Source organism: Pieris napi, chromosome 10 (genome assembly GCF_905475465.1).
Source record: "Pieris napi chromosome 10, ilPieNapi1.2, whole genome shotgun sequence".
NCBI classification, from domain to species: domain Eukaryota; kingdom Metazoa; phylum Arthropoda; class Insecta; order Lepidoptera; family Pieridae; genus Pieris; species Pieris napi.
This window is the reverse complement of record NC_062243.1, coordinates 4,855,625-4,870,037: the sequence shown is the minus strand read 5'-3', so window position 1 is coordinate 4,870,037 and position 14,413 is coordinate 4,855,625. Positions and strand designations below refer to the sequence as shown.

The 14,413-nt window shown below is 33.5% G+C and overlaps 1 protein-coding gene across 1 annotated transcript; it reads right to left on the bottom strand.

The window, feature by feature from the left end:
- Positions 1-2,255: 2,255 nt before the first annotated feature.
- On the bottom strand, positions 2,256-12,227 carry LOC125053351 (ras-related and estrogen-regulated growth inhibitor-like protein). Its single transcript, XM_047654686.1, has 6 exons — positions 11,929-12,227; positions 7,679-7,735; positions 6,556-6,632; positions 5,159-5,340; positions 4,144-4,330; positions 2,256-2,659 (listed from the first exon to the last, which is right to left on the bottom strand). Exons 1-6 carry the CDS (start codon positions 11,990-11,992, stop codon positions 2,591-2,593), a joined length of 636 nt encoding a protein of 211 aa, XP_047510642.1. The 5' UTR covers positions 11,993-12,227; the 3' UTR covers positions 2,256-2,590.
- Between the last annotated feature and the right edge of the window lie 2,186 nt (positions 12,228-14,413).

Below are 14,413 nucleotides of genomic sequence, written 5' to 3'. Positions count from 1 at the left end.
GTCGCATTAATGAAAGTTGAGTCTATAATATATCAGGCACGTCACATAATTTATTTTAATGTTAATAGAAATGTTAATTATTGGTGAAGCGTGCGATTCTCTTCTGAGACGATAGAACCCCGGCTTAGTACTAATGGCTTTTTCTATATATGCGCAATTTTTAAAGTCCTTCTAACCTAAACAGAAGCTGATGAGACGGTATTACATGTCCTGACTCACTGTGCAATGTATGGGTACGACAGGTACATAACTACACAAATTATAGGAATTAACATAACAGAGAAAAAAACTTCAAAAAAAATAGTTTTTTTTTTTTTTTATATAATAGGGGGGCAAACGAGCTTGCGAGACGACCAAAAAGGGCAGTCTACGCAACCCATAGACACCCATTTTTAGTGGGTGCGTTGCCGGCCTTTGAGGGAGGAGTAGGCTCGCTTTTTAAACATTTGGAGGTCGTATCTCTGAGGGAAGACCCCCCCCCGGGAGCCGATTCCACAGTATAAGTAAAGCTTAAAAGTCATTTTCTAAAACTTGCTGTACTTAATCATACTAGTTACAAAAGCTGTTTTGCTTATGATAATATCTATATAGACATAAGTTACTTAATATGCACAAAAGAATTATAGCGTCGTCTATATATTTTATAACAGCACACCATGCTTCACAAGTAACTGTTCCCATCAAGTAAACTTCCCCTTTAAGTCTGAAGCAGCAGGTTTTTTTAATCAAGATTTTACTTGTCATTTTACATATGGCCTAGCATTAAGACGTTATCAGACACACGTGGGTGTAACTGCAACTCGTGCGCAAGGCCGTCACTCTCTCCTAGACTGCGATCAATAAAGTTCTGACATCATGCCATGTCCCCTGCGGCTCTGACACTGACTTCTGAAATACCTCAGGAAAACCATTGGAAGATTAAATCTAGTTGGTTGTTACAGTTTAGTTACCCTATAAGTGTTGCGTTGTTTTATTGTGCGGCACCTTGTTAGTGTCCAGTTTGAAAGATGAATTGCACAACGAGTAGATCGAAGTGCCTCCAGTGCCCACGCTGGGGGCTGAATGTGCTTCCTACAGGTCACTGCTTCCTTTGATTTTCACTGCGTTTGATGGCGGGAAATTGCTTTATTCTTGTTTTCATTATAATTTACCTTACACTATTAGAAAGTAAAGTAATATTTCATCTATATATTTTGTCAAATTTAACAGTGTATAGCAAAATACGAGTAGAGTATAGTAAAAATTCTAATATATAAAATTCTCGTGTCGCGGTGTTTGTGGTTAAACTCCTCCGAAACGGCTAGACCAATTCTCATGAAATTTTGTGTGCATATTGGGTATGTCTGAGAATCGAACATCTATTTTTCATGCCTCTAAATGTTTAGGTTGTAGTTTATTTTTTTTTAGTTTTTAGATTATTTTTTTATGATACCGCATTAAAAAATACATACAACCCCTAATTTTCCCTCTACGATCAACCCCTATTTTTTATTATAAATGATATACATAGCAAAACGACGTTTGCCAGGTCAGCTAGTGTTTATATATTATTTACTATATACGATCTAGTGTTTTGTCATACACACTGACTGCACTCAGTTTGATCAAAAAGTATCAATTTGCGTCAATTAATTGCTTATACGATAAAGGAAAACGCCACTACATTTGCGTTTATCTTAAAAGACCAGTTTATGAATAATATTATGAAATTCATGCGCGGGCGTTTTGGCTTCTTTTATAGTTTCAATCCAAAAAGTATAGTACCTGTCGTATGTATTTTACTAACTCATAATGCTAGTAAGTTTCAGCTTGTAATTTTTTTATAATCATTATTTTTCGCTATTTGAGCACCTCAAAATCAGGACTGTCAAAGAGGAGATCAAGACCTGGAGTATGAAATACAGAAAAAGGCTAGAAATGCATCCTAATCAGCTTGCCACGCAACTAACCATACCGGACCTAATAAATAGGCTTAAAAGGCGACAAATCCTAAGTCTATAGACACGGTTGAAAGAGAGGAGCAGTCTCGATGGAGATTTTGCTCTGAACGTCTAACAGCTCTCAACACATCTGCTCATAGTCTAGCTGACTGATTGCAAGATAAAGACATATATAAAAAAAAATCGCTATTATATAATTCGTTTGAAATAGTTATTGTTATAATGATGCAATTCCAGTCTGCAAAAGCAATTTTAGAAGTGCATTAACAATCATGTTTGTGGCCACCGTTAGGAGTAAGAAATAAAAGTCGTGGATATAATCATAAAAATTTATTATGTACTTAATTGTAAATCTTAGAGAACATTAACTCTTGTTATGTACAAGTCTGTAGTCGCTGTGCGAGGTTTCGATGTTTATGTACATAATTATTTACAACTATTATAATAAAGAATTTAGCTATGTATATAATCCTCTAATCAAATCATGTAAATTAGCCAATTTATGTAAGTTTTGAACTCGCATGACATATAATATATTTAATAATATAGGCACTATCTCTATGCAAGTATCACAATTTCGCATAAGAACCTATTATTTAATTTCACTTAGCCTAAAACAGTCTATGGGCTTATAAATAAAAATAAATTAGTTAAATACTAAGCGATGGTCGTTTTTTTCGAACACTTTTGCTGTTTTTGCCGAAAATCGTCCCGATTACCTGTAAATAAAATAACAATTAAATACAAATAAATGTAAAAAATTTAAACCTGATAAAAGAACCAGCTGCCCACCGATGTATTTCCAAACCAATTCGACTTAGGGCGTACCAATTCTTAAAAGGCCGGCAACGCACTTGCGAGCCCTCTAGCAATATGAGTGTCTATGGGCAGCGGTATCACTTAACATCAGGTGAGCCTCCTTTCCGTTTACCCGTATATATAAAAATAAAAAAAGCTCCCATGACTCAGTAAGCGCTTGGTCCGCTTTTATTCATCAAAGAGTAATATGTCGAAAAAGTAAAATCCATTTCAGCGGTTTAAGCGTACAATTCCGCTTAAATTAGATAGAATTATTGGAAGGTTAAGTACAAAGTACTGATGTACGCAACAGCGCGTTATGTAAGATTACAGTTTACATAATGTATTATGAAAAGTGTTATGGGAAAAGCTATCGCTAGAAATGCTAAAGAAAATCGCTAACATAACTCCGAGCATTATGATGGTGGGAACTGTGAGCATCCGTGTCTGGTTTAAACTGTGGCAAGTGAAAGATCGACGTGTAAGAATGATTAATGTTTTTTTAGTACACGTCCTGGGAATACAGCGTGGAATGTTTTTATTAATTATTATAGACGATGTTTAAATCGTGTATGTCTAGATATGTAGCCAATGTTTTATAAAGATTTTCTTTTTTGTCAAAGTTTACCACACTACATATAATTCTATATCCACAGTAGGTATGTTACAAGCTATCTTTTCTAAAATATGATAATTATGGAAAACATTAAAAAAATATTCCACTTCCAATTTTAGTTTTTACTAGTAATTTTTTGCTTATTGTTTAGCAAAAATTTACTAGCAAAACAGCGGGTATCAGAAAGACTCTTAATAATGCTTTTCTTAAATTGATCTGTCCACTATCGAAAATGTCAAGCTCTGGACAAGCAGTGTTTATTCAACAGAATAATATTCTGTTAATATTACAATATTCGCGAAGAATTCAAATAAGAGGTGCCTGAATCTTCTTTTACTACTTTAAAAAAATAGTAGAAGAAATAATTGTTGTTACTTTGGAATATAGTTTAAATATGCAATCATTATTAAAATAAAAGAATCTTGTATGTATGTAGATATATGTATGTAGATAATAGATATATGTATGTAGCTATTTGCCACTGCTTTAGAAAGATTTAGTAAAATGTAGTAGGAGCGTAACTTCAGCCAATTTTTTGCGCTGAAGTTACTTTGGATTATAAAATAAATATGAAATTGTAATTTGAATAAAAGCTGCTTTATGTAAATTTATTAGACATATTTATATAAATTTTATAAACTTATAAGCTTATTTACCATATACTCGGAATACGTACTATGTTAAGTTATTAACTAATTCAATACACTTCATTCAATTGCTCTGAAACTGCAACTCACTATTAATTTACTAAGCCATGTGTTAACCCTAAAAACTATGTCATTGTTTTACCTTAGAAACAGAATATGCGGCGAGTTTTCGTCTAGGAGCGGGTAATAATAGTGCAAGAGCCCGCGCCTCCCGAAGAAGCGCGTGGAAAGCAAGCGCTGCACCTGCGCACGATTCTGCTGCCGACACCTCGTAGAACTGACACCCGAAACGGAGAGACAGCTCCTGACCCTCTTCCGCGTGGACCTCCCTTATAAGAAAAAAGATCCATTACCTCTACTGATCATAAAGCTCAAAGAATATATATGTAGGAAATATATATATCCTGTTACTTTCGAACTAGAAAGTCAATCTTTATCTTCTTTAATGTAACTAAATTAATTTTGATCTGATCTACTTTTATTAGGTTTAAGATTGTACGTTGTCGGCTAAAAATTACTAAAGATATGAAAGTCAGCCGAAGTAATTTCTCACGGCGCACCTTTTGAAGTAAATTAATTGAAGTCATTATTGAGCTTGAGGACCATTATTCAGGACTAACATAAACTAAGGACAATTATTACGGTTTGATTGTGTAAACAAAGTACATTGAATTAATCATGGTTAAGCTTAAGTTATTGCCCAACGCGAAAGGATATATGCAAAGGATTTAACAGTAATAAATGCGAAACGAATCGTGGTATATTGTACAAAGATTTGTGGTCTGACGAAATTTTTTGTACAAGATGTGTCAAGTACAATTTGGAATTCTTGGAGGATGTAGTCACTCATACGGCGAGGTTCTAGTTATCGAGATAAATCAATAACATCATCAAGTAGTATTACTAGTGCTATTACTATTAGTATTTTTACTTTGTGACTTAAAAATGCACTAGTAGAGCATTCACTAGGTCTTAAAGTCTTAGTTCTCAAAATAAAATGATCCATACGTTTGTTCACAAATCAAACCTATGTTAACATGTACAAAAGTCTCTAATAATAGGCTTAAAAACGAGCATTTATATATTATTTAATATTGTGTTTATATTACGAATTTCATACAAATAATATAACTTTATACAAATGCAGCTTATCTCACCTGGCGTGCTCGAGGTCACGTTTGTTGCCCAAGAGGGTGATAGCGGCACAGCCCGGCAGTCTCGTCCTTTCCAGCAGGGACAATAGTTCAGCAGCAGCCAGGAATGACCGCCGTTCGCAAACCGAGTAGACTACAGCGAAGGCGTCACCCCAGCGCACGTGGTCTCCAAGGCAACCACGGATCTAAGAATGAAAATTGGGTTATTATACGCATTTGCTTTTAAAAACTATATGTAGATTGCGGATACAAAAACCATGAATTAATATCTTAACTAACTTCAACACATTCTTTACTTCATTAATTGTACTAAGTTCAGAACAATACAAAGAAACATGAATGCTAACTCACTATACGAGCTTTTACGAATATATAATTCGCAATCGAGGCCACATAATTTATTCAAATGTTAAGACAAAAACAATAATTTTCAACCTTAAGGTTGTAAATATCTGTCTTACACACCTTACACAAAGTTGCACATCGGAGTACACTCCGCTTGCACAGCGCAAATTCATGCAATAAATAATGTACTAGCTGATGTTCTTAGAAGATAAATAAAAGCCATGTCAACGACAATGGAATAAAATTAACACGCAACAAAACAACTGCACACAAATGAAAACAAAACTTGTTTTCGCCAATCAAAACAATGACTAAGTGTTTCGCTTTCGGGAGATTTTAGATTACATAACTCATTCATTTAGAATCGGCGTACGTACTAAAAGACAGCTCGCCGAGCCCTTGTAATTTCCTCGTAATTAAATCGTACGAACTGCAGGCGGTTAATGCAACACCTGTCAGATTAAAATCTCTATTGTCTTAGCTTTAATCGAATCTATCACACGATTACGCTTCCTATAAGATCCAATAATCTTAATGTTATAAGACGTTATACGTAATGGAGATGTCGTACAAAATTAATCTAATCTGGGATTAGATAACGGTTCATTAATAAGCTCTCGATAACATTTAATCATCTGGTCATGAAAGCAAATCAAGCAAAGGCGCTATTGCCAATTACGATTTACTGCTTAACTTGGTACCATATTATTTAATTTGTTTAAGCTGAGTCGTTTCAGAAAACTAGCTGTCTTAATTATTTGATATTGTTATTATTTTCTTTATTCTTAGATAATTATGTATTTAAAGAGTATATTCGCGGTTGCTTGGAGGACCATGCGACTTCTTCAATACAAAGAGACTCCTCGTGAGTTGTGTGCTGCGATATTGCGGGCACTCGATTGTGAGGAAGTTAATAGATCTGGTCTTAAGTTTTCATGTTATTTTCACACATCTTATCTATAACATATTTCCATAAGTATCTGAATGTCCTCCTTGTAACATGTGTGATGTTTGAGAGTAAACATAATAAAGGAAAATAAAACTTGCTCACTCACCGCACAATTTGATGTGTCAAGTATTTCAACTTCAGAAACCGCTCCATCGAATGCCACTCGATGTTGATAAAGAAAATCTGAAACAAGACAATTTACATTTATGATTTTGCCCTTTAGCCTTAAATGTTATCAAAGAGATTAAGTTACTTCGATTACAAGATACCAATCGCCATTTTATGTTGTGAAAATTAAACATTAACAGTCTTACTCGTATCCAATAGAATGTTTTGTCACGTTTATATAATTCAAATTTACTTAAGAGTAATAAAAAATAAACATACATAACCTTATGTACTTTCAAAATTCATTAACAAGTTAGGAAACAATTTACTAAAGGTCTACGTGTTTATTACGTAAGCAATTGTCATTGAAATTCTCTTTCATTGACGAAAATTAACGAAATTTACGTAAATCATAAACGTCATTATGACGTAGTTAAAGCACGGAAGGAATTCGTTTCCTACATATTCGAAGAAAAACGTGCTATAATCTTGTAAATTGACTTTAATTGTGTAAATTAAGCTACTGGATAAAAGCGAATGAAACGTTTTGTTCCCCTATCTTAATAGGCAGTATAAATGAAAATTGATTTGCAGAACGGCTTTAATCGGATATATCTCTTAACTAATAATAATTCTAAGTAATGTGGGTATTCATGCTCGATTTTCATGATGTACATGACATTGGAAATATTATTTAATTGGTTTTAAGGCCAGAGAAGTCCAGTTGTATTATTATACATTATTAGTATTGTATTGTATGTATTGTATACTCGTTTATGGCCTCTCCTATAAAGAAAACAATGCGCTTTGCCTTGAGCTTTTAATCACTTTTCATTTAGTATATTTAATATTTACCAACTAGCTCAATGTAGTTTTGAACGTGTTCGATTTGCAAATAATTTGAACATTAATGACAAAATGTGAGGGGAGCCACTATGGTTTATCAAAATACTCAATCTGGATATCGGTGAAATTTGGCCAAAACGCAGTTTCTGAAAGGGACAAATAGCCTGGAATGCGAGTTATGTTTCGGGCTGGAAGGCACAGAATACGGATCGACTTGCCATCTAAGAACTCTCTCTCTTATCAATAACTTTATGTAATTAATAAATGTCACTTACCGCCGGTAGAACTATATTCACCAATATACCGCTTCGTGAGGTAACGCACAACCACCGCTGCAACAAACAATACTAATTAATATGACTCTAATTAAAACAACTTCCTACTATTGGAAAGTGAGCGTGGCCTATTTGTAATGTAAGGAACAAAGTACACAAAATAGTTCTTCGTCATCAAGCGGTCATTACACTCGACTTTCTATAAGTCCTTTCTCGATGCTCTCCTGGAGTAATAGTTATCAACACCGATGACTCTGCAGCTCTCAAAAGCTACTGGATCCTGGTAGCTATGAGATAATTACTTTCCAACAATGTACTTCATTTTTTGATCGTAAAAACTTTCATTGTTATCACCTACTCGAAGCCTACGCGTTGTATAATAAAGGTGTATTTTATAAACTTATAAATAAAAATGCTATTAAGTTTTTGAGATACTTTCACATAAATAAACGTGGTTAATTTTGAACAAGAAAAACAATTCCATTTTTAGGATTTTAAAAATAGAATGCGGTATCTTTATTTGTAATGTCTTTTGCATACTATATTTTCACTATATTCTGTGTATTTCTATGAAGAATATAAATGGTATTTGTAATAAATAAATGAGAAATCAGTATTAGTAAATACTGATTTGTATTTGTAGTATAGAATCCATTATAAATATTCAAGTCGGTTCCCTAGTTATCGTGAAAGCGTAACAATTAATTAGTTTAAAGAGCCTTCATTTCTCGATTCCATCTACAAGATTGGATCGTCCAAGTCACGAGCTGAACCAATTGCGTAATAGATGCGTGCCCGGCGTTTGCGCAATAATGTCGCATGACAATGGACTTGAAATACATTTCCAAGTGCACTAGTTAGAAATCAATATTGAACTTGATGGAGCTTGGGACAGAGTTAATGGAATGTCGATGTCAGATGGTCTATCAGTATAACTTTGAAATCTTTTAATGCTGTTATATATAGGAATATGTTCAAACTTCGCCTTGAAATTTATTTTAAGTGACTTCAAAAAAGGAAGTTTCGAATTAGCCTTAGTATTTATTAATCTCTATTACCTACTCTTCAGTACTTTAGATGTTATGTTAAATTGTAAACCATTTTGGTAGTCCTATGACCATAAAACTGATAGTGGTGTGCTATGGAAATATAGAAGACTGATGAATTACGTAGATTTGCTTTTTTAGTAAATTTTTAATCTGTTATGGCTTTTTTAAAATTGTTTTAAACAATTTTGATTAATAAATTGTTTACATTTTACGTTTCTTTATGTTCTGAGTGTGCAGAGACATAAATCAATTAAACTAACTAAAGTATTTTCTGTAATTTGGTATTTCATTAAAATTAAAAAATTTCACGTCGTGACGGTGAAATGCGGCAGCCTGCAAATCCATTATGACTTTTAAAAGCTTAAAATACGAAACTCCTTTAAGCTTAAACGCAATAAATTACACGTAAAGCGATTATCAGAATAATAAAATGTTAAATAACCACTCAATAGCCATTATGTTAAAGCCTAATGGGGGCGAATTACAGCACATTATTTATTAAACACACGAAATTCCACACTCTCGTTTTCATTTTATTTCTTTTTCTGTCGTCGATTCGGAGTTATTAAAATACTTTCTCCGCGATCCGATTACGCGAGATAAGGTATGATTGAGCCGAAATGTAAACAGTTAGTAATAAGGTAATTTAATGTAGTGTTAATGCGCAATGTGTAGGAGTCGTTTAATGCCTTTATACCGACTGAACTTTACATTATGAAAGTTGTGAATTTTTTACAGGAAATTGTATACATATTGTCGCACGGCGTATTCCAATAGCGCTTATATATATTTATAACACAAAGATATAGGGAAAATCGATCAATGAAATAGCCATATAATATTATACCAATGGATTACTGATGTGATAACTACTACTTAATAAATCCTCATCTTCTATTTACAGTAAGTTCGATAAATACTAGCTCGTTTCCTATTTGAAAGTATTGAGAGCATTCGCCATATGTTTTTTCCATGAAACAGACATTAACACAGTAGTAAATAGGAACGAGTTTTATTACGCAAATTCAAATTGGATCCTACTATTACTTCTTGAAGGCATAAAATTTTTATGTTTATCGTGCTTGAAGATTTTTTTAAGGTTTAATATCGACATTACTATTACATAATGATGCAATGTGATTCTCAATAGTAAACAAGACACCGCTTGATCATTGTACATCGGTTCGAAATATTACGAAGAAAATATTTAAAAAACCGTTTAACCGTATAAGACAAATTACAATAATGAAACAACATGGCACCGTTGGTTTTGATTGATCGTTGCATAGACAATAGGTGTGTAGGAATCTATGGGTAATTAATAGATTAAAGACACAATCCATCACCTATTGCTTGGCGTCGATGTATGGTATCTGTTAACATAGGTCACCAAATCCATTAACGGTTTTACGGTTATACGTTTTGTTTTGTATTTAGAATTTATGTTTCAATTTTTAACAAATTTATTTTAAATCCTATAGTGAAATAGTAAGGCCTTTTTATATATTATTTGTTTTTTTTGTAACAGAATTATTTGTTTTTATTTATGTATCCGGCCAGTCCTATTACCGATTGTAGTTTCGATTATGAAGGTAGGTACAACAAGACATAAAATTGCCGATTGATAAAGATAATCACTCGTATGTCTACCCACATGTGTCTGGCTTCATCAATGTCTTATGGTCAATCTTTTATAAAATAAACTTAATACATCGTTTTAAGTATATTATACTATACATAATAGTATAATCCTCGATCGGTAATCTGAGAGCTCCTTTTACGGGTTTTAGTAATTAGATTATGTTTTTCTCGTCTAAAAAACATTCACAATTATTTTTATAAAAATCAGTTCCGACATAAAAACATCGTTTTTCACCGTAGGATTGTATTTATCCCGTTGAAGCAGTTACATAAAGAATAAATGAGTTGTTAATAAAGCGAAAACATTGTACAACATAATTTTGCATCGCGTCCGCATGATCAATTGTTTCCGAAGGGGTCAACTTATGAAACACATCTCATTCTCATATTTACGAGTCCAGCGAACTTAATGATCGCAATTATGTCATGTTCTAAAAATAACTCGACGCCATCAGCTTTCGCTTGCATGCGTCTGCGCCGTTCCCCTTGCATAAATTGTATTCAAAATTATTATGTAAATTTTATGTGTAAAAAACTTGTAAAAAATGTATTTAACCCAACACTTTGAAAACAATACACGCTCTGAATTCTCGCTCTTAATTTAGTTTCAAGAGCTGTCAAACGATGTTTTTATAATTAAATTTATTTATTTTTTTTTAATTATTTTATGTCCAGTACATTACTAGATATAAAAAATCGAATTTGGTAAATAGAAAATAGACCTCTAACGTTGTTACGTGTTATATTTCACACGAATTGCTTGTATTAAAATACTTTTGTTTTAATTAAAATGACAAATCGATGTAACCCGGTCGCATCCGCTGGCGCCAGCCGTCGCGACGTGCGACGTAGGATACACGCTAAAAATGCATCCTGTCTACGTCTAGTGCATCGCAAGCGTGCTTGTCCATCAGCGATTAACAATTAGGGCGGCAATTACAAGAGTCGAGGCTAGGTCAAGCGATTTCCCGGCGACGGCGCCAAAGACGTTGTGTAACTTAAACGACCATTCAACCAAGTTTTCGAGGTCGTTGATCCAACTTAAATATTTTACGGATAATTATAATTACGTCACGTCAATTCATCAGGTCTTAAATATTTCCTTTGTAGTTATCTGTTATCATGTGACAGTGGAGCGCGTCCTCGAAAGGAATGCATTCATATAATACTTGGAATGCTGCGAGTAAATAGTCGTAATGTTATATTTCTAGGCATTAGATATATTAATCCTTCTGTTATGTTCGTAAACAAGATGTGTAATTTACGTTGTAATTGAATACCAAGTTAATAACCAAACCTTTGTTGCAAATAATATTTTTATAACTCCACCATCTGTTCGAAGCTACAAAAGGCAAAGAGCAACCGTCGCGCGTCGCACGCAACTCAACATTATATTAAGTGCCATTTTTTAGGTTATCGAGAGCATAAATTCATGTTAAACAAATATTAAATTTGTTACGAAACTTACGAAATTTTTATATAAACCCAAAAGCAATATAGCATTTATAATTTTTTTCTTTGGTAAAGTTTTTTTTGTGTTTGTAATCTAATAATACTAACCCGACTTTCCACTTCGAGGGCTGCCGAGCACCACCACTCTTATTCGATTTACAGTCATCTTCATTTGGGCAGTTTTTTATTAATATCACAGTCTCAAAATAATTAAAATGACATTGTTCTTCACAAAATTACCCACAATATTCACAATACACAAGTAGCAAACGGAAAATGCAATAATATCGGTTGTTTATCGTAAATAATTTCGAGAAAGCGACACGGCCGGTCGACAGCGGTGGTGCGACCGTGTTGAGTCGACTATCTGCCGCAAGGTTTCTTATGCGACTGCCGGCTTCTCGGATCTGCTTACATCAAAAGCGCAAGCGCAGCCTCCGATAATACAGCCTCCGTTCTAGTTTTACGTATACGCATACTATATGGAATAATGGAATGCAGGCGTCACTATCTCGATACATATCGAGCAATAGCATGCTTAAACACATCATTTTGTCTATAATGATTGATTCAGGAAGTTCAGGTTTACGTTATAATGTGCGCAAATCGTTTGTTTACTTCAATATCACTTATTAAAATATTTATATGTATTTTGTCTTTTGTTCATCTTCCTCATACATTTTTATTTAAAACACATAATAATTTTGTAGATATGAATTCCTTTAAACTAATCATTTAAATGACCGCCTCGCGCCCGCTTGTCGTTTTGAATTGCAACTTTATGTCGGTAATTTGATATTTGTAATATTAATAATGAATGCATACTGAAAGCGGCGAAAGTAACGATTTAATCCTTAAGGCTTTACTTTAGGGCTTGCGCAAACCTGTCGTGGGTTTGGACGCCCAGATTGGGTGCGTCCGAGTGTCAAGGTGAGAGTGGCTCAGGCGCCCGACGCTATAAATTAATTTGCAATGGGACGTAATTGGATCCCTGCCGCCCACGCTACGCGACTTCCTACGGACAGAGCAGGTAGACTTAGACAAATAGCACAACTTTACCCTACTAATTAACACTTCTGAAGAGTTGCGAAATTAAATGGAAATAAACTTGCATAAAATATTTTTTTTTTTTTTAATTAATTTATCTACTTGAAAATAAAGAAAAGACCAAAAAATAACTACGGATGTGTTATTCGTTAAATAATATAACTATTAAAGATTATTTTGTGATAATTTAATTTAATTTAATTTATATCTAGACTTGCTCTTACCCCGTCACATTTAGGCTAAGTTTTTTTATTTCCAAATACATTTATAATAAGATATATACGAATGTCATCATCAATGTCATCTGTCAGATGACATTTGTAGAACTAGCGGGGGGAAACTGGATGAATGTTGCTCAAGACAAAGAGAAATGGAAAAATATGGAGGAGGCTTTTACCCTAAAAGGGGGTACATACAAAACCTAGACCACTAAAAAATTTAAAAAAAATCGGTTGTCTGTAAAGTCGGTTTACTGACGATAGTTGAACGTGACAACGTCATAAAAAAATATTGATGGGATGGTTGCATTTTTCAAAAAAAATAATTAAATTTTATTTGTTTGATAGGTATTTTGTATGGATATAGAAGGAGGTAAATAAAAATCACAATTGAATTGATCAAGTTACATTTATTTGTACGCATAAATACAATTATGTCAATTTTAAATGGAACGCCTCAGACCGAGGTAACGCCGCATGAGTCATGTTTTTTCGTGCGTGCAGCCGGCTCCATCAAATTATAAGACGTTGTCACGTCAATAAATCTAACTTAAATTTTGTTTAAAACTCATACTAACTTAACTAATACTTTTGGAATGTAAACTAACCAATTGTTATATGGATTAACTAGCCGTTTCGCGCCCGCTTTGCTGGACGAATTAAAATAAATTTTATGTTTCATTATTTTATTTTTTTTCATATTTTTATTATTCTTCTTTTTAACTTCCCGCTAAGAAAATTGAAATATTTCGTAAATCGAGTTTTTGACAGATGTTGACGTTTTCACGTTCTAGGAAGTCCGTATGCATAAATTTTCATAAAAGTAAAACAGCAATAAAAAAATGAAGGAACGTTGGAATTAACCATAAACCATCTAGGAAAAATTTCGCATCGAATGGTGGTAGTTTCATGTCGATACGATCAGTGGTTTAAGCGTGAAAGAGCCTCAAACGAACACCATGTTCTTTTTATATATATAGATAGATAAAGCTTTAATAATAATATACGAATGTATAAATTTCACAGCATTAAGATTACGAATCTCAAAGGCATATGAAGTTGTAAATGTTAAATGTCTCCCTCATTAACGCTTAATATATCAAACGTATGAACTTTAGAGCGAAGAAAACGCATTTGCATAGGAGTAATTGCTAGTTTCTCTGCTCATTAAGGAAGGTTGTCGAAAAAAGCATGGCTTCCCGACGCGCTTGCCGTTAATATAACTTCCTAGAACGGCGCTGTTTATGCAATCATCTACATATACAGTACGGATTTTTGTTTATAGGTAATAATAATATTAGTCCATGCTTGTTTTGAGACTGGAAAAG

Excerpts from the sequence above, each read along its gene's own strand:
- LOC125053351 (XM_047654686.1), bottom strand. The coding sequence starts at position 11,992 with ATGAAGATGACTGTAAATCGAATAAGAGTGGTGGTGCTCGGCAGCCCT. Across the intron at positions 7,736-11,928 it reads CCCTCGAAGTGGAAAGTCGG|CGGTGGTTGTGCGTTACCTC; the intron begins GTTAGTATTATT and ends TGTTTGTTGCAG. Across the intron at positions 5,341-6,555 it reads TTGACACATCAAATTGTGCG|ATCCGTGGTTGCCTTGGAGA; the intron begins GTGAGTGAGCAA and ends TTTCATTCTTAG.